This window comes from Varroa jacobsoni, unplaced genomic scaffold (genome assembly GCF_002532875.2).
Source record: "Varroa jacobsoni isolate VJ856 unplaced genomic scaffold, vjacob_1.0 scaffold_974, whole genome shotgun sequence".
NCBI lineage: Eukaryota > Metazoa > Arthropoda > Arachnida > Mesostigmata > Varroidae > Varroa > Varroa jacobsoni.
This window is the reverse complement of record NW_019213876.1, coordinates 236,502-253,801: the sequence shown is the minus strand read 5'-3', so window position 1 is coordinate 253,801 and position 17,300 is coordinate 236,502. Positions and strand designations below refer to the sequence as shown.

The 17,300-nt window shown below is 38.4% G+C and overlaps 2 protein-coding genes across 4 annotated transcripts in view; one reads left to right on the top strand and one right to left on the bottom strand.

The window, feature by feature from the left end:
* The first annotated feature begins 1,569 nt into the window (after nucleotides 1-1,569).
* Vps35 (Vacuolar protein sorting 35) lies at nucleotides 1,570-9,247 on the top strand. The gene is made up of 7 exons (XM_086970503.1): nucleotides 1,570-1,587; nucleotides 3,283-3,614; nucleotides 4,047-4,220; nucleotides 4,771-5,563; nucleotides 5,945-6,335; nucleotides 6,603-7,063; nucleotides 8,317-9,247. Exons 2-7 carry the CDS (start codon nucleotides 3,367-3,369, stop codon nucleotides 8,626-8,628), a joined length of 2,379 nt encoding a protein of 792 aa, XP_086826629.1. The 5' UTR covers nucleotides 1,570-1,587; nucleotides 3,283-3,366; the 3' UTR covers nucleotides 8,629-9,247.
* A 2,855-nt stretch (nucleotides 9,248-12,102) lies between these two features.
* The window catches only part of RhoGAP1A (Rho GTPase activating protein at 1A), a 27,695-nt gene continuing 22,497 nt past the window's right edge, over nucleotides 12,103-17,300 (bottom strand). For 2 of the 3 annotated variants that reach the window (XM_022842205.2, XM_086970501.1), the window contains 6 exons: nucleotides 16,694-16,906; nucleotides 16,077-16,523; nucleotides 15,589-15,698; nucleotides 14,932-15,340; nucleotides 14,433-14,556; nucleotides 12,103-14,270 (listed from right to left, as the gene is read on the bottom strand). In XM_022842205.2, coding sequence (XP_022697940.1) covers nucleotides 14,194-14,270; nucleotides 14,433-14,556; nucleotides 14,932-15,340; nucleotides 15,589-15,698; nucleotides 16,077-16,523; nucleotides 16,694-16,906 — 1,380 coding nt within the window. In that variant the 3' untranslated portion in view covers nucleotides 12,103-14,193. The remainder of the gene's footprint in view (nucleotides 14,271-14,432; nucleotides 14,557-14,931; nucleotides 15,341-15,588; nucleotides 15,699-16,076; nucleotides 16,524-16,693; nucleotides 16,907-17,300) is intronic. The other variant, XM_086970502.1, reaches the window with a different exon arrangement.

Genomic DNA, 17,300 nt, shown 5'->3' with positions numbered 1-17,300 from the left:
TATATCTTTATTGGCGGCGCTCGTTATGTTCCTAGAAAAAAGAAAGCTGTTTTATACCTTTCCATATTTATCAGTTTTAAAGGTGAGTTCTATTTAGACTTTCGACGTTGTTATTTACCAATGCATGCAGGATCTTTCTCACCGATGCGATTTTACTATATGGAAAGCTCTCAGCATCGAGCGTTTTTAATCATGGCTCATTATTTTTGATAAGATTGGTAAGAGGCTCTTGGCAAATTTGTGACACCTATAAAGATTTTAGAAAAAAAATGTGTTGGACTGTCTGTAGATAGTTTAAAAAAAGGTACATGTTCAAAACTAGCCGCATTTGATATGTAAATAAAAGTGTAGTATTAAATGATGAACGAATTAGATTGCCAGTAGCAGACTGAGAGAAAATCGGCCAACACAATCAGGTCTCGTAGAATTATATTCTCTTTGCTAATAAGCTTCATCTTTCGCTGCGCAAAAACGCTTGTGGTATTTTTAAAAAACGTATTTACCATCTATTTCCACACAAATAAACTCGGAATATTGAACAAACATTTATCGTATCGTTTTGGAGAGGACCTTGGGAACTGCAAAACTCGGTTTTTCTAGTTGGCATTTTCAATATAACATCAAGAACAATGCAATGATGCAAAGTGCGCGTAATAGTATCCGGGATTAAAAAAAATGAGCCGCAAAATATCATTGTGATAAGAACATGAAGGTACAATTTATGATAGCATGAGATTTTCTCATGCTATCGCAAATTGAGATGAGTCATTTTTAAATAAGCTCGGTAGTATAAAAGGTAAAAGGTTGACCAAAAGGGGTAATGAAGTTGTCTCAGAAAATAGCTTATATATATATATATATGAAGAAATCTTTTCGATCACTTGATTTATATTTGTGTTGTCCATTAAGTGCGATAATGAAAGATACAGCCATAAAGGCAGCAGACTCCGTCGCTTATAAGCTTTAAGTGTTTCACGGATTTTTTGTTCGCATTGTAACTATTTCTGTCATTTGCTCTTCGAGGGCAACATTAAGTGCGACAGAGCTAACTTCGCCGTCCGGACAGGAGAACGAAAAGGCGCTGGGATTCTTGTTGTCGTTTCCGTCATTACGTTATCGTCGTTGTAGTCGTCTGCTGGCTGTCAAGCAACCGATCGAACCATCGACAAACACATGAGCGGGACAAACAGACACTACGAAGCAAGCATGATACAGACAGGCAACGACTAACAGGCCTGTGATATTCAATCGCCAGTAGACGGGCAGCTATCAGCCTCCAGCCGGTAGTTGGTTCGGATTTTGCCGCTGCTGCGCCGCTGTGTGGTGGCCGTCTGCGTGCGACAGGAGGCTGTGTGTTATTCAGTCATAGCAGCTATTTGAAGTGCTGGTTGTTGAGCAATAGCTGTTACGTAGGGAGCGGTAGCATTAATAGAGCGTATACGGTGTGGAGACACAGACAAAGCAGCAGTTAGGGGGCGTGCAAAAAGTTCGTCCATAGATCGACCTGCCATGGTAAGAAGCCGAAGAAGGACATTCTGAAAACAGCGAAAGTGTGAGGTGTGAATTGATAAAAGGAGAACCAGTCCGGCAAGTGAACGAATTTTGCTGGATGTCATAGCACTCCGCTTTATAGTCTCTAGCGAATTTTGTGTATTTTTTCATCCATCTCAACACTGATCACGGACTCTACGCTAGCAATTACTGATTCGTTCCATCGAGTGCGGTTTCGGGTCTATGATGATATTGATGATAATGTTATGTATCCAATAGGGAAATAGTGTGTTTAAGAAATAAGTGGACTACTATTGACGGAACGTTTTCCCGGAAATATTCCAGTTAATGATCATAAATTTGCCATTGAACCTCAAGTTTGTGTTTTGCATGGAGAACCGCTTCGCAAATAGAAACAGTGTGTCCATAATTTTTATTGCCTTAAATATCTAACATTTGACTATTACAAAATAACTGTTTAAAACTTAGATGTCACTTATAAATAATTTTATAACATCCACAAATACAGAATGCACAGGGACACAATATACGACAATCTATTCCTAATATCTATTTTTAGGTAGCTGATTATGTAAGCTGGACGCACTTCAAGTACGAAATAATTCAATTTAGACCCGAATTTAAGGCGTATTTGTGACGGAATAAAACTCTCATTCCACTACACGAAGCCTGCAATGGAACACTGAGCAAAAAAGAAATCTTTTAAACGAAGCATAAAGGGCGCAAGCTGAAAGTTTAACCAAGTATGATTAAACGAAGCATAAAGCTTTGATAATTTACTAATATTCGAACTATAAATGTATTTTGCAAATTATATTCTCGTTTTTAATATCAATAAAGGAAACAAAACATCAAATAGCTTTATTTTGATCTGTAAAAACTTAGGGTAAGCGTACGGGTTATTATTAATAACATCGCAGTTGGCACTGCATGATCTTCAAAACGTATTTTCTTCAAATTCTCCTTGCTGTACATACGCCACCGCTTACCTAACTAAAATGCTTGCAGATAATCTCTGCCTAATCATTTCATGATTTTGACGTCTTATTTCTTGCTCAATAGTCGGTTTAATTCGATCATTTCTCACGAGGCCTTGTAGGTGGCACGCTCACATTTAGTGCCGTACTTTAAATGACAACTAAGTGAGCGGAGCTAGCATGTCTAATGAAAACTTTAATTTTTATAGGTGAGTTCTTTTATTCGACATGTCACTAGGCGCCTATGAGAGAACATATTCAATATTTATTTTCATATGCTTTTAGATTAGTTTTGAAACAACGAAGCATACATTGATGCTTTACTATTACTGGAAATTAAAGAAATATATTACATTGACATAGATTAGTACAGAAAAGATATTCAAATAGAAGAGTTTGCATTAAATACAACATACATTCATTTACAGTACACAAAATTAGGTACTTTGCATAGTTTGATAAATACTCGTTCTAATGTAAATTATAAGAACAATTATTTGGAAAGAAACAAACAATTTATTTAAATATATAAAAGAAAAATTCAAGATGAACCACGTCTGATAGACAAATGAACGAAATTGAGTATATGCAGTTGCATAGATGAAATATTTCCGAAGGTGTGTATTACTAGATGCAACTTCGATGAAAAATGAGAGAATCGAACATATATATTTTTTTATATATAGATGTGTATTAAGCGTATCGATTCGAATCGTGTAATCTGATAATGCCAACCCGTGACGTTAAGTTAATGAATCATTTGTCTCTACCTGCTTTTGAAACCATGTAACAGCCCGCAACCCCGTTGACTCCGGGTGAAGACCAGGAAAAACTTCTGGACGATGCTCTTGCAGTGGTTAAGGTGCAAGCGTTTCAAATGAAGCGAATGCTGGACAAGGATAAGTTGATGGAAGCTCTTAAGCATGCCAGTACGATGTTGGGCGAATTGCGCACCTCGCTTCTTTCGCCCAAGAATTATTATGAGCTGTACATGTTGGTCACTAATGAACTTTGCCATCTTGCCATTTTTTTAATGGACGAAATCGACAAAGGAGTGTATAAGGGTCGAAAAATGAGCGACCTCTATGAGCTGGTACAGTACGCTGGCAACATCATTCCACGTCTGTAAGTACCTTATTTGTTTACACTTAACGAAAAAACACTTGAACAGAAAACATACGAAGACAGATATGACACCATATACAAGAATATATTTAATTAATTCACCAGGAACACAACAAATTTGCGCTGTGAAAAATGGTACATGGCATACAAAGAATTGTCTCTGCACTTTTGTAGACCTTTGTATAATCATATGCATCTGATAGGTTTGGCAGGTATACCCAGTTTTGAGCTGTGTACTATTAATGGTTTTTTGCACCGTTAAGGTTAACATAATCGCGAGTAACTACAATCTTAATTCACCTACATGGAGTGGTGCAAGTCTAGACCTGTTCACAGCGCTGATACACTATTTTCGGTAATGCAATAAGACTAATAAGCCAAATATTTCAACATAGAGTAACTGAGTTAGTTGATTGAATTGCTATATTTCAGGTATTTGCTTATAACAATGGGCTTAGTATATATGAAGGCACACCCTGCTTCTCGCAAGGATATTTTAAAGGACTTGGTCGAGATGTGCCGCGGAGTGCAGCATCCTTTGAGGGGTCTATTTCTTCGGAATTATCTACTTCAGTGCACACGTAATATTTTGCCGGATTCCGACGGGTAACTGAAGCCTACTGTATTTCACTACTTCGGTGTTCTTCTGCCTTTTAATTAAAATTTACAACTATCTATAGCAATAAGTAATAATAAACGACATTTTGCAAAAAGTCATAGTTTCGTCCCGTGACACAAGCTATTTGAAATCAGTTAAGCTCCAGTGAAAATATGCTTATGTTAAACTTTAAACTACTCTCTAGTTTAGCCTTTTGTACACGGTAACTTAATGAAGGTTCCTAACACAGTGCTGGTCTTTATGCGGAATTGTTTACGAGAACGTTTTATCTTTTGCTCATTTTCCGAGATAATTCTTCAGATTGTTGCTAGCATAAAGGGCATTCAGAATGTATATAAGACTCAAAATGGACAATGACGGACGTCTCTCTGCTTTCTAAACAAGAGCGTTATTACGTATCTATATATCACTGTAATATACTTGAATGTACAGTTATGTTTTCGTGCAAAAGAGCCCCGCTTTCCGACGGGAATTAGTTTAACTGAAGTGTTATGATAAATTAATAGAGTTGAAATAACGGCGCTCTTCTTATTGTAGAACTAGCGAAGAACCCGAACAGCAACATAGCGCGCTCTCTCCTGACGCGAAGGATGGCTTGTTGATGTACACACGAGAAAGCGAAGTCGGCCTTCCGGGTAGTGTGCGTGACTCGGTCGATTTTGTTCTTGCGAATTTTGGGGAGATGAACAAACTCTGGGTACGGATGCAACATCAAGGCCATTCTCGAGAACGCGAGCGTCGGGAAAAGGAGCGCCAAGAATTAAAATTACTAGTCGGCACCAATTTGGTTCGGCTGTCACAGCTTGAAGCTGTTGATCTTGATCGTTATCGCAAGGTGGTATTACCAGGAATCCTGGAGCAGGTAGTGAGCTGCCGCGATGCCATTGCTCAAGAGTACTTAATGGAATGCATCATCCAAGTGTTCCCTGACGAGTTCCATTTGCAAACGCTGCAGTCGTTTCTAAAAGCTTGCGCAGAGTTACGTCAGCAGGTCAATGTAAAAACCGTCATTATCTCGCTCATTGAACGATTGGCGGCATATGCCGTTCGTACTGATGGACCTGGTATTCCAGCCGACATCGCGCTCTTTGAGATTTTCTCGCAGCAAATTACAGCTATTATACAGTCTCGGGAGGACATGCCGGCTCAGGACATCATAGCTCTTCAGGTCGCACTTGTTAATCTGGCTATCAAGTGCTACAGGGACCGAATCGACTACGTTGACCTTGTGCTCAACAAGACAGCTGAGATTTTCGGTCGCCTTGGCATTAAAGCAGTGCAAAGCGATACACCCGTCGCCAAGGAGATGTTGAAATTGCTGAAGATTCCGGTAGGTATCACAAGATATGCATCATAAGGTTTATATATGTTTGAGATACCTTCGGAACTTATTCACAAAAATTATCAGTTTCTATTGGTATAGGCTTCGCTATGTGCTCCGAAGCACACACCCTAGTGGGTCCTAGAAGTAACAAAACGGGAGATCCAGTTGTCACCACAGGCACAACAGAGACGTCCACAGCCTAACACAGAAGTAAAGGGAGTTGCTTTAGTTCACAAATACTTACTGTCAACTCTTATGTCAATATACAAACAATTCTTACTATTAATTCAAGACTGAAGCCAAGAAGTACTATTTAAAGCTGTGATGTTAATGCGTCTGTGCTCCGGGAGCAAACAATTAACATTGTATTTCATTAACGTTTCACAGGTCGATACCTATAATGACGTGATAACGCTGCTAAAACTCGAAAATCTGGTTAACTGTCTGGACATGTTAGACGTGAAAGGCCGAAAAACCATGTCTATTCTGATAGCCAACAATGTGATTGACAATGAAACGAAGCTGTCCACTGTGGAGCAGGTGGAAACCGTTCTGTCAAAGCTACTGCAGGTCCTTATCCAAAGCGGTGATGAAAGCCTTGACTCGGTTGATATCGACGATTTCGTTGAAGAGCAAAATCTAGTAGCCCGCCTTATTAGTTTGATGCAAGCGGATAGCCCAGATGATCAGTACCTCATCCTCAATGCTGCTCGAAAGCTTCTTACAGATGGTGGAGCCGAGCGTATTCGTTACACGCTACCTACCATTGTTTTCCAGTGTATGTCTTTTATCAATCAAACGTGCATTCTATATACGTTTTTATTACGAAAAGTAGGAACAACATAGGTTTCGAAAAGCCCGAATAACCATAGCTTGTTGCGCTGCCATTATACGGCGAGACTGCTACAACACATATATACATGTTTGTGTGACTCAAACAAGGCCGTTTTTTGGACATTGAATTTTGCTAGAAAAAAATTCATATTCGCTCAGACGTACTAAAATGTATTCCTCTGCTGTTCTCGTTTTTATTTCTCAAATTCAGCTCTCCAACTAGCTAGACGCTTCTATCAAATTCGTAAAGAAGATGAAAAGTGGTCGAGAAAGGTGGCAAAAATCTTCCAGAACGTCCTTCAGACAATTGACGCCCTTACCAAGGCAGAGGGTTGCAGTGCTGAACTAACACTGCGTCTCTATCTTGAGGCGGCACTGGGAGCTGATCGGATCGCGTTTACAGACCATGACACCGTCGCATACAACTTTCTTTCTCAGGCGTTCAGTTTGCTCGAAGAAGAGGTGTCCGATTCGAAAGCACAACTGGCAGCTGTGACGCTCATCATTGGAACGTTGCAGCAAACGTCATGCTTCAACGAGGAATCGCATGCTCCGTTGCGTAATCAATGCGCACGGGTCGCTGCAAACCTACTGAAAAAACCCGACCAATGTCGCGCAGTGTCCACATGCGCCCACGTCTTCTGGTCAGGACGAACAAACGCCGGAGATGAGGTAACTCCGACATATGAAGCTTATAGATAACAGGATGTTATTTGCAACAGTTTCCATTACAGTGATTGTAGTATTGATTTAGCTTAGCAAAGGAGAGGCTAATGTCAGATGAAGCAATAGGTTAGGCTTTTCAATGATGACATTTTATAAGGTGGTTCGCTATGAAACGGGATGAACATTCATTTCATATCGCAGCATGGCGCTGTTTTATAATGGTGCGACGTTTCGCGACACTTTTTGTGTGTTCGAGATACAGTTATATTCTTTTAAATCTGAAACCGTTCACTCATCTCCTGGAATTTTAACAGGCAGGCTGCAGTAAGTCATGGAAAAGGAAAAAACTCAAACGGTTAAATTAGGTGTTTCATCTTTGAACTACAGCGGCAGAAACAGCTTGCCGTATAAACACTGTATTCGGAAAAGGATTCACTATTAAAAAATACTGGGAATTGCTACTTTGAAAAATTTTGAACCTGAGTTTTGTTCAACGAAGACAAATAGTAGAAAGTTGTAGTAAGAGTCGACCCATCAATGGTATTGGCACTCAAGTATGCGAAAAGAGCCCACTTGTTCACCTCAGTTAAATCAATGAGGCCAGAAGGTTGAGCAAACGAGTGCCGCATGATCTGAGCGAATGACAAGAATCTCACGCTTCAACAGTGACTCATTCTTGCGTTGAGTTATGATTTGTTATGAAAAATTGATGCTCCACGATTATCGCAGACAGTTACATCAGTGCGTGGATATAACTGGACTGGTAAGGCATCAGCTTAAAGGAAATGTACAGGGACGAAAATTAAGGAAGTCTGTTTGGTGGTCTAGTGTAAGTGTTATACATTACAGCTTCATGAATCACCGATTATGGCTAAAGTGTGCTGTCAACAATTTAAAGAGATATAGAGAATACTTTGCCTTAAAATTACTTAACCATAGAAAAAACAAGTACTTGCATTTAAGTTACAGTCCTTTTGTCATGAACCATGCTCGCCACTCCTTCAAATTGGCATTTTTATCGAAATACTGACGATTCTTTGAAAAGTCGAAAATTATCGAAAAGTCCCGCTTTTCCTAATTTTTCATACCCCAAACATTTCCAGTAGCGGGACGGATCAACTACCATCCAAATGGGAGCACGTTATAGATAAAAATGGTGTATACTATGATCGAAATGAAAAAACTTAGTGTCCACTACGTAACGTTTCATACTAAGAGACCTAGTATAATAACTTCATATATTGTTGCTGGTGTTTCAGTTGCGTGATGGCAAGCGCGTAGCTGAATGCCTAAAAAAAGGAGTCCGCTTCGCATCTCAGTGCATGGATAGTGGTGTACAGGCACAACTGTTTTGCGAATTGCTAAACAACTATATCTACTTCTTCGAAAAGGGAAACGTCGAACACATTCGAATCGACACACTCAATCAGTTGATTGCAAAAATACATGAGCTTCTGCAAACCGCTGATAAATGCGACGAAGTAGAGCAGATCCAAGCACATTTTGAGCGGACCCTTGAGCGGTTACAGATGAAAAGCTCTGAGCCAATTTATGAAGGGCTAACGCTTTGATATAAACATGAGAACCTTCTTATTTCGTTTCCGAAATTTTTGCATCATACAGACACACGCCTATACAAACACGGTACTGAATGGAGGTTCGTGTTAGTCTGGAAAGCTTGGTAACAACGACCAGATCTAGACTAAAGATTACAGCAGCGCTCCTGTACTCTAAACCATAAACCCATTCTTAATTGGACGAAAAAGACGCCGGGGTAATGACAAATGACGACCTAAGATAATGAAAACGATATGTAAAGTGGTTAAGTGACAAAAGTTTTAAACATTTGACAACGAAGCTACCACAGTCTTTATAAGTGACTATCGTCATTATTTTTTCAGTGCTATGATAGTAGTTTTTTTTTTTGTTTCATTAATCCTGCACATATAGTTCTCCATCAAGCTAATGATATACAATAAAGGGTTTATGTGGCTAATTGCGGCTGGAGCAGCTGTGTATTCGGAGATTTTAAGTTTACTTATTTCCATAAGTAATACCTTCATTTGGAAACAATAAAAACTATTGGGCCTTGCTGTTTTACCAGGCTTCCAATTGGGCTACTCTGCTCCAGATGATTAATGATGTTGGAGGTGTATATTTGGAATAAATGTTGATATGCTCAATAATGTACTGTATCCTTGTTATAACTTGAGGTAGATGATTATATATATTATTCTACCGCAAAAACTTCTTTAAATGAAGGAGCTTAGCTGAACAAAACACGCTGGTGCAGTAGAGTACATTTGAACAGATCACATTAAAAAAGTAAACTAATAATTTTAACTATATTTAAGAATGATTTTTGTAAATCTGGTTGAACACGACGTATAGCAGGTGATACTGAAGAAAACTACAGAAAATATAGGCACTGCATATCGACAAGGAAGGTCCCAAATTAGAATAAGGGTCTTAATTTACGCGGTAAACTGGTGAAGGTTTGGGTCGAAATTCACGATCGAAATCGTTTTCTAAGTTGCACAGAACTGCTCTTATGTTAGGAGAAAGCGCACAAAAAAACAGCTTCTCATTGACTCTGAACATTTTGTCTAGCGCCGAGCAACAGGTTCCCACATTGAGTCGATACGGGTGCCGAACTGGTCTTTCCATTTCCAAAGCAGAGAAAAGAACGGGTAGTTTTATGAGATACGCCTGAGCCTAAAGCGAAGTTTAAAGCCGAATTTCTGAAAAAAAAAAAAAATTATGATTTGCATTTGGTGGGTCTGGAAGAGAGAGACTGGGGCGGTCAACAAGCATCTGTGTATGGCCCAGTTTCGCCGAGTGAACGAAGCTATCTAACTGAAATGGCCCGATAGGTAAAGCATCCCTCTTCACGCCATTGTTAAGCCACATACGGCAAAGATTATGAAGGCTTTTTTTTACATTCACTAGGGTTCGCTGCGACGTTGCTGGTGCTTTTATCGATCATTGGAAAATTCAATTCCGTAGAGAATCCCAAAATTTTCTTAAGCGAGTTCTCTAACGCCAGATTTAGAAAATTTAGAAATAGATAGGCGAAAACGGATAAATAAATTGATTGAGAAATAGAAAAAAGTCGCAGGAATAAGAAGAGTCGTAATAAATAAATTGGTTTTTAGAATTCGAGTGAATCTCTGCACTTCGGTTAAATGGAACGGAAATAAGTTACATTTTATCTTAATAAATATATATTTAGGATGTTCTGAGCCGAACATCAGCCGAAGTTTTGAGCGAAGTCAAAATATAGTATACCTTTGATAGCTAAAGCTCCTGAGTTTATCTTATAATGATAATTTTTTAACTTACTTAACATTAATCTCAAGTTCGTAGTCCTTAGGATAATAGTAATGTTGGTTTATTTAATATATAATAGCGAAAAATTCGATGGATTGTGTTACTGGAATTGGAATGAGCACACTAAAAACATACAACTCATTAAAATAGAAACTTGACAGAACCCTACTAAATACTAGTTAATATAAAATGAGCAGGAAGTTGCCGGACACTTTCAGTATTCCCGGAATGAGTAAAAGAAAAGTGAGTTTCTGTGCATTTTTTTACTGTTATGTTACCGCAGCCCAGTATATTTAATCTGCACTGTACAGCAATGTCAATCAAACCATAGCCTTGCATAATTCAGCGTGATATTTAGCAATCACTTTTCAATAGAGTGGATTGTTTTCGGCCTTATTTTGCACATTTTGGCTTTCGTGTGGACTCGCAGGAAAAATAGAGAGGAATCAAATCAGAAGATCCGGATTTCCACTCGATGTCTCTGCTCCTTAGGGAAATCAGCCAGCCTGGAAACATGGTTTTAAAAAGAATCCTTATTTCCCGTGCTGTGTGGCATGTTTTCTTACTTGGTTGAGATTAAAAGCTTTTTCGCATCCAGTGTTTTCATTTCGAATTATAAAAAGATTCGCAACATGTCACGATAAACATCCATCGCCATTTTTGAAGAAAAAACCCAATGATACCTTTGCTCTTCAGCCGCAGTTCACGGCGATTTTTTGTGGTTGAAGCGTTTACTTGATACTTAACTTTAGGTTCTCGGAGTTCCTCATTTGTTTTATTAAGTTTTGTTCGTACAGTTTTGTTTACTGAGATCCAGCTATTTAAACAGGAAGTTAGCTTTATTGGCAAACTCTTCACTTTTATCATGCTTTTCCAAAAATAAACGCTGCTCCTAATTGCAGCTGCACCATCACTAACTGCATCCGCTACTACATTTATCGCTCAAAAGTCTGCTAGCTCTTGTGTGCTTACAAACACAAGGTATAGAGACGAAATCGGTCCGCGACTTCTTACGTACCCTATTAGCGGTCTTAGTTGTGAAATTTTCAAGGCGGGTGTGTCACTCCCCTGTGCCAAGGTGCTCTAGTACATTCAGTTCAGGCTTTGTCAAAGAAAAGCGAGCAGTAGTCATATAAAAATACGCGAGATGTAAAGATACTCCGTTATATTAAGCACTTAAATAATTAATAAAAAAGTAATAATAATTCGTGGCAAACAGAAGTTGAAAAACATTGCTATCGTAAAATATTTCTAGTGAGATGGGCCCTTATTTCTTTCCCAAATGCATGAGTTGTTTTTTGGAAAAGTAGCACTTTTGGGAAAAGTGTTTTTTTTTCTCTAGTTGTGTAGGTGCTGAAAGTCAGGAAACGGCTGTCGCTAATTCTTGCTGAAATAATTGTCTCGCAAGTCCTGTGTTACTCAATTTGCAGTATTGCCTATAAGGACAAGTCAAAAAACAATCTAGAATACTCGAAATTTCCCGAAATCAAATTAAACTCGAAACTCTAGGCAAAAAATCCCTACATTCATTTTACATGAGAAGCAAATTGACGCGATTTGAGTAAACAGTTTTTTATCTTAGACTCGATTTTAGGTATAAATACACCTTAGATTCAGCATTATTAACATAAGCTTTCTTATCGGAACATGCGATTCGTTAGCGAGCACACCTATGTTATTTACGTACTAAATGTGTAATAGAGAACAACAAAATGTACTTTGCTTATGCACATAATAAAGTTTATTTTAAATACACTTTGCGTACATTGTGGTTATTGTTATCATCATTACTATTACCGTTGTTGTTGTTGTTGTTGTTCATGGCGTCTCTACAGCCACTACATGCGTAACGTTGCTGTGCAGAAATCATTTCAAATGATTACAAAAATGTCTTCATTTTCTTCCGATAAAACAGAGTAGCTGCGCAGTGGTAATGTCTTAAGTGGACAAACTCCAAGCGCTACAAACAATGTTATTTCTTTAACTCTTTTTCGTAGGCCGTAAGTGTCGGCTTCGTATTCAAATTATCTCTTCCTCTCAAAGATGAGTTATAAAACACAGCGACGTTATCCAGTCTAGCATATGAGCCTACAATACCGGCCTGTTCACACGGCGATTTAAGTGGATAGATCTTTTCTCTCATTTTTGTGGACATCATTACTAAATACTTGATCTAGTAGGGTCTTACTACAAATACTGTCTCATTTCTGTTTCTATTCTTATCCGTATAGATGCTTCCGGTGTTCCATTTCCACTATCGTCACCACGATTTTATAATACAAATCACACGAAAATGTGGACGATAACCCACAGATTCCTCCACAGCTTGCACTACCACAGTAAAAATAGAGTAAAAATATAATTTTTCTTTTTACCCTATGATAAAGATAGCAGTTTGCACTAAACGCTTGTTGTTTGTGCCTATTCCGTGCGGAAAAATGTATAAGCGCCTGATATGTTAGAGAGCTCTGAAATAAAGTTCTTTTACGCTCCTGCTCAACGTAATTAGACTTAACTGCTAGATGCAAAAGAAGAGTTAGTATTTCCACAAATAAATGATAAGTGGCTGTGTTTCAATCATCATTATATTGCTTGAAATAATGAACCATGAAAGCTTCAACCTGCCGACGATAAGTAAGATGCCTTGCCTGTGTTTTATCATACTTAATTATTAGAGCAATTAATATTGTTGTTGTCATCAATATTACTAACAAAAAATAAATTAGCATGGCCGTTAAAAGTAGTCGTTCTGTACACTCTGTTACAAGACCATGTGGTTTCGTTCGTGTCGTTTTTGTTGCCACTAATTATTAGTAGTCGTCATCAATCAAATACATTCTATTTTTAAAATTCTCGAGATATAGGTTCTTATATTTTCGAGAATCTGCGATGATGATTTGGAAAGGCGGAGACAAACAATAAAAGTCTGATAATTTTATTTTTGCATTTTTCTGTTTCCTCACCGCTTCGCCCACTAATATAGTGTCGACTTATTCGTCGGTAGTTGTTATCCTAGAACACCATTGACTGCTAATAATGACCAAAAAATAAATTAAATTTTTACTATGAAATTATAACAATAGAGAACATCCATAGAGAAATGACAAATAAAACATCCGTACATACATTAAAAAACGTATAGGCTTATTAAAGTAATAATAATAATAATAATAATGTTTTGGTATGTGATCTGGCACTTGATTCAATGTCATCACCATTTATTGTTGACTTGTTTGTTAATTATCATTTGTATAAATAAGCGGAATAGTTCATTCGTCATAATAATAACATTATTATTACGTTTCATTAGCATCAATGTTAGTCTTTTTCGTATTTTAGTTATATCTAATGCTATGTCGTTATAATATCATCTCAAAATACATAGCGGTCGGCTGGACATTCAATGGCTTCATTTAGTGGTAATCCTATGAGGATGGTCAACTTTCCTGTCCGCTTACCAATCAAATCGGTTGCCAGTGGTCCCTGCGATTATTTTTGCTAGTTCATAGTCGGGAAACATCTCCGTCTACGAGCCAGCCATATTATATAATAGACATACTGAAGAGCCACAAAGGTCTTCTTTCGTGACTTTTGAATCGTTTTTCGACGCGTCGTTTCAACATCTTCAGCTCATAGCGCCAGCATTTCACCATTATACCTTGTAGTTATCAAATCTCCATTTCCAACACTTGACATACTTAGTAGAATCCTATTGACTCAGACAAAGACCTCCGACAGGTCCGCCCTGTGCTGCTTCCTGTGTGGCTATATATATATATGTGAAGGTAAACCTACCCATTAGGCCTTTACATGTGTGCAGACTCAATCGGTTCCTCGAGAGGCAATCCAGACACTTTCCTTTTTAAGAAAAAGTGCAAAATACCTGTTGGTACAAAGAGAACATTTTGTCAATGTACGTCTCCTCTTACTAATAATGATAGACTTGACGTTTACTTTGTAAGCTACATTTAATCTCATTAGTTAATTAAAAAATTTGGATCTCACTCATTTTATTGAGAAACATTTATGCAAAAATGTAACTAACTGGCTTGGGCCATAACATCGACGGTTCCGCACGTAAGAAGGTCCTTATCGTGATTACCGGTAGTTCCTGCATTGGGTCGGATAAGCGTTGGACCAAACACTGTCGCAAGGTTGTTAATTGACATCTGCCAAACAAATAAAGTAAACGTATTCGAAACGTTATAGGTTGAATTTAATACGCGAAAAAACATCTTTTTTGATTTAGATTTTTTGGCGTATTAACCGTGGTAAAAGGCTCATCGAAGTTTTCCTCTCTAGCTTAAGTATGTATTACAAATCACCCTTTCTCAAAAATGAATTTATTTTGAATTATCATAGTCACGACACAGTGCTTTATATCATAATAGCAATATATATATATATATATATATATATATAATGTGAAATTCGGAGAAAATCTAGCAATAGGAACTCATTTTCGCCATGAACTTGATTAATATCAAAGAAAATCAGCTTTTTAAAGAAAGTGATGAAGTGATATCTATAAAATACATTTTCACCTTATTGTGCTCCTCATGTCGATTAATAACGACCATATGATCGATCAAATGCATAACGATATTACGATTGATGGCGGGTAGACGCTGGAACAGCGCAAGTAGACGTGCACTCTTTTCTTCAGGTTCAGGTTGACTAAGGGCCTCAAATAGATCAGGGTAGAGCTGATCAGTAAACAAGGCCTCTGGCAGTTCTCGCAAATATAGCTTGAGCAAATGTGCCACCGCATTGATATCCACCTCTCGCAAAAGCTGCTCCGCCTCGAACGGGTCATTCTCGAAAACTCTACGGAGCCGCTGAACGTCCGAAGTAGAACCCGACAGCCTATAGATGCCGACTTCATTGATACCACGCTTCTCCACCTCACGGACACAGCAGTTTATGAGGAACGGTACCGGGGACTTCTCTTTTCTATTGGTTCAGACAATAAAGTAAATGAAGTAAGAGAAGTCTAAAGAGTCGGATACGTAAATCACAATAAACATTTTTGGAGATTCTGTATGCGGGAAGTGAGTTATCCATGGCTTGACCTTTGCCATTCACCAGTATTGCCTTAATCGTGTAGGTTCATTAAAGGGCATCTCTAAGGTTAAGCTAGCAAATTTTTTTCACATGAATTAAAATGGTCGTAAAATCGCATAGACACAGACTGCACTCACTTGCAAACCTGTTCGATCTTTAATCCAAAAGTTCCAACGGGTTTGGTGTCGAGATTCCGTCGAAGGCACTGCTGGTATGGCACATATTTTATCGACAGGTTTAACGTATACTAAAACATAAAGCCATACAAATATCAGTTCTGGTAAGTTAGAATTCCACATAGCATATAACAATTTCTAACAATAACTAACTAACGAGAATCAAGGCTACTTTCTTACATCTTTTAAGATATTTCCATACGAAACTACAAGAAATTTATTTTCCTAGATAGCTAAAGACCGCAACTAGAAAAATCAGAAACAAAGAATTAAACTTGCTAGTCAGACGATATTGATAAGCTCAAACACTTTACACTCCTGTCTCTTACCATATTAAATTCGACTTATAAGGGATCATAGTCTTTACTAAATGGAACGATGCCTTTCCTTTTATTATTAAATATTTTTTTTTTCGATTCGAATATATAATATTATAAATACAACCGTACCTCTTGCAGGGAGATGCTCCTATCTTGAAAGTGCTCTGTAAGCCACGACTTGCTCAGCTCAAAGGTAGCCTTGCCCCTTAGCAGGGGTGGACCTTGGGGTAGTTCTTCATAAAGCAGGATACGGAGAGTCTGTGAGCCATCTACGTCCATAATAAGTTCCTGCCGGAAGCGTGCTTCCGCTCCGGCAGTTAGCGGTGCAGTCTTTGTCCTACCTTTTCGGAAGAAATGGCCGTACGAATCGACTTCAAGGCAAATATGCATTTGGCATGTGTTTACACTAGCAGCGGCGATAGATGTCATCTGCGATAGACCCACTGTTGATCCGGTAGCTGAAACAGCCGTAGCGGAAGGCTCCGTCTCTCCTCCTTGGAGACTAACCACGTGCACATGCAGCTCACCGAGAAGCAGGTCGTCTGTTGGTCGGCTGCCCAGTGTGCTTTTACTACCCTGAACGATATATTATCATAGGTACAGTTATGCGAATACACGTAAGATCTTTCCTACTCTATTAACAAGAGCCATGTTTTTTAAGATTAATTTTTTAGACCAATTTTAGATGATTGCAAAAATCAATTTTCTTCTAACGAAAAAACTATATGCGAGACAATCATACTAACAGCTGCTGCTATACAGGTGTTGAGCTCGTAAATCGTAGGTGGTGTATGCGGTATAGGCAGATTTACTCCAGATGGATTTTGACCAGACGCTTTCGAAGCAGAGTGACTCGACGTCTGGTTTGATGCTGTGCCCTGCATTTGCTGTTGTAGGGCGTGGATCGCTTCAATCCACTGCTGTCGTTCGAACTCTGATGATACGAAAAATTGAAATACCTGAAATTTCCAGACAGCAATATGGTAAACTGTGCAAGAACAAAGCAAGTATATGTATACATAGTGACGTATTAATTTTCTTATGCTTTGTTTCTAAGAATGTATTTAAACAACAACAGATCACTTAGCTCACATGACATGTAATACACATGTCAACATACGCAAAAGGGCTCAAAATAGTCTCGACAAGGCTAATTGGTAGTATTCATGTGGACGACCCAATTGATACTTAATATTACCCCCTTCAAAACGATCTTTAATTCCTCTATATGATTGGGTCCAGGTCTATCAAAAACGAATTTTTGACCCCTTTTAATAAATTTTTGAGCTATCAAAACCTAAATCCCATTGATGATCTTCCGGCTTTTCCATGTAAATTCTCCTAGGTTTTCTC

Excerpts from the sequence above, each read along its gene's own strand:
- Vps35 (XM_086970503.1), top strand. The coding sequence starts at position 3,367 with ATGAAGCGAATGCTGGACAAGGATAAGTTGATGGAAGCTCTTAAGCAT. Across the intron at positions 4,221-4,770 it reads ATTTTGCCGGATTCCGACGG|AACTAGCGAAGAACCCGAAC; the intron begins GTAACTGAAGCC and ends TTCTTATTGTAG. Across the intron at positions 6,336-6,602 it reads ACCTACCATTGTTTTCCAGT|CTCTCCAACTAGCTAGACGC; the intron begins GTATGTCTTTTA and ends TCTCAAATTCAG.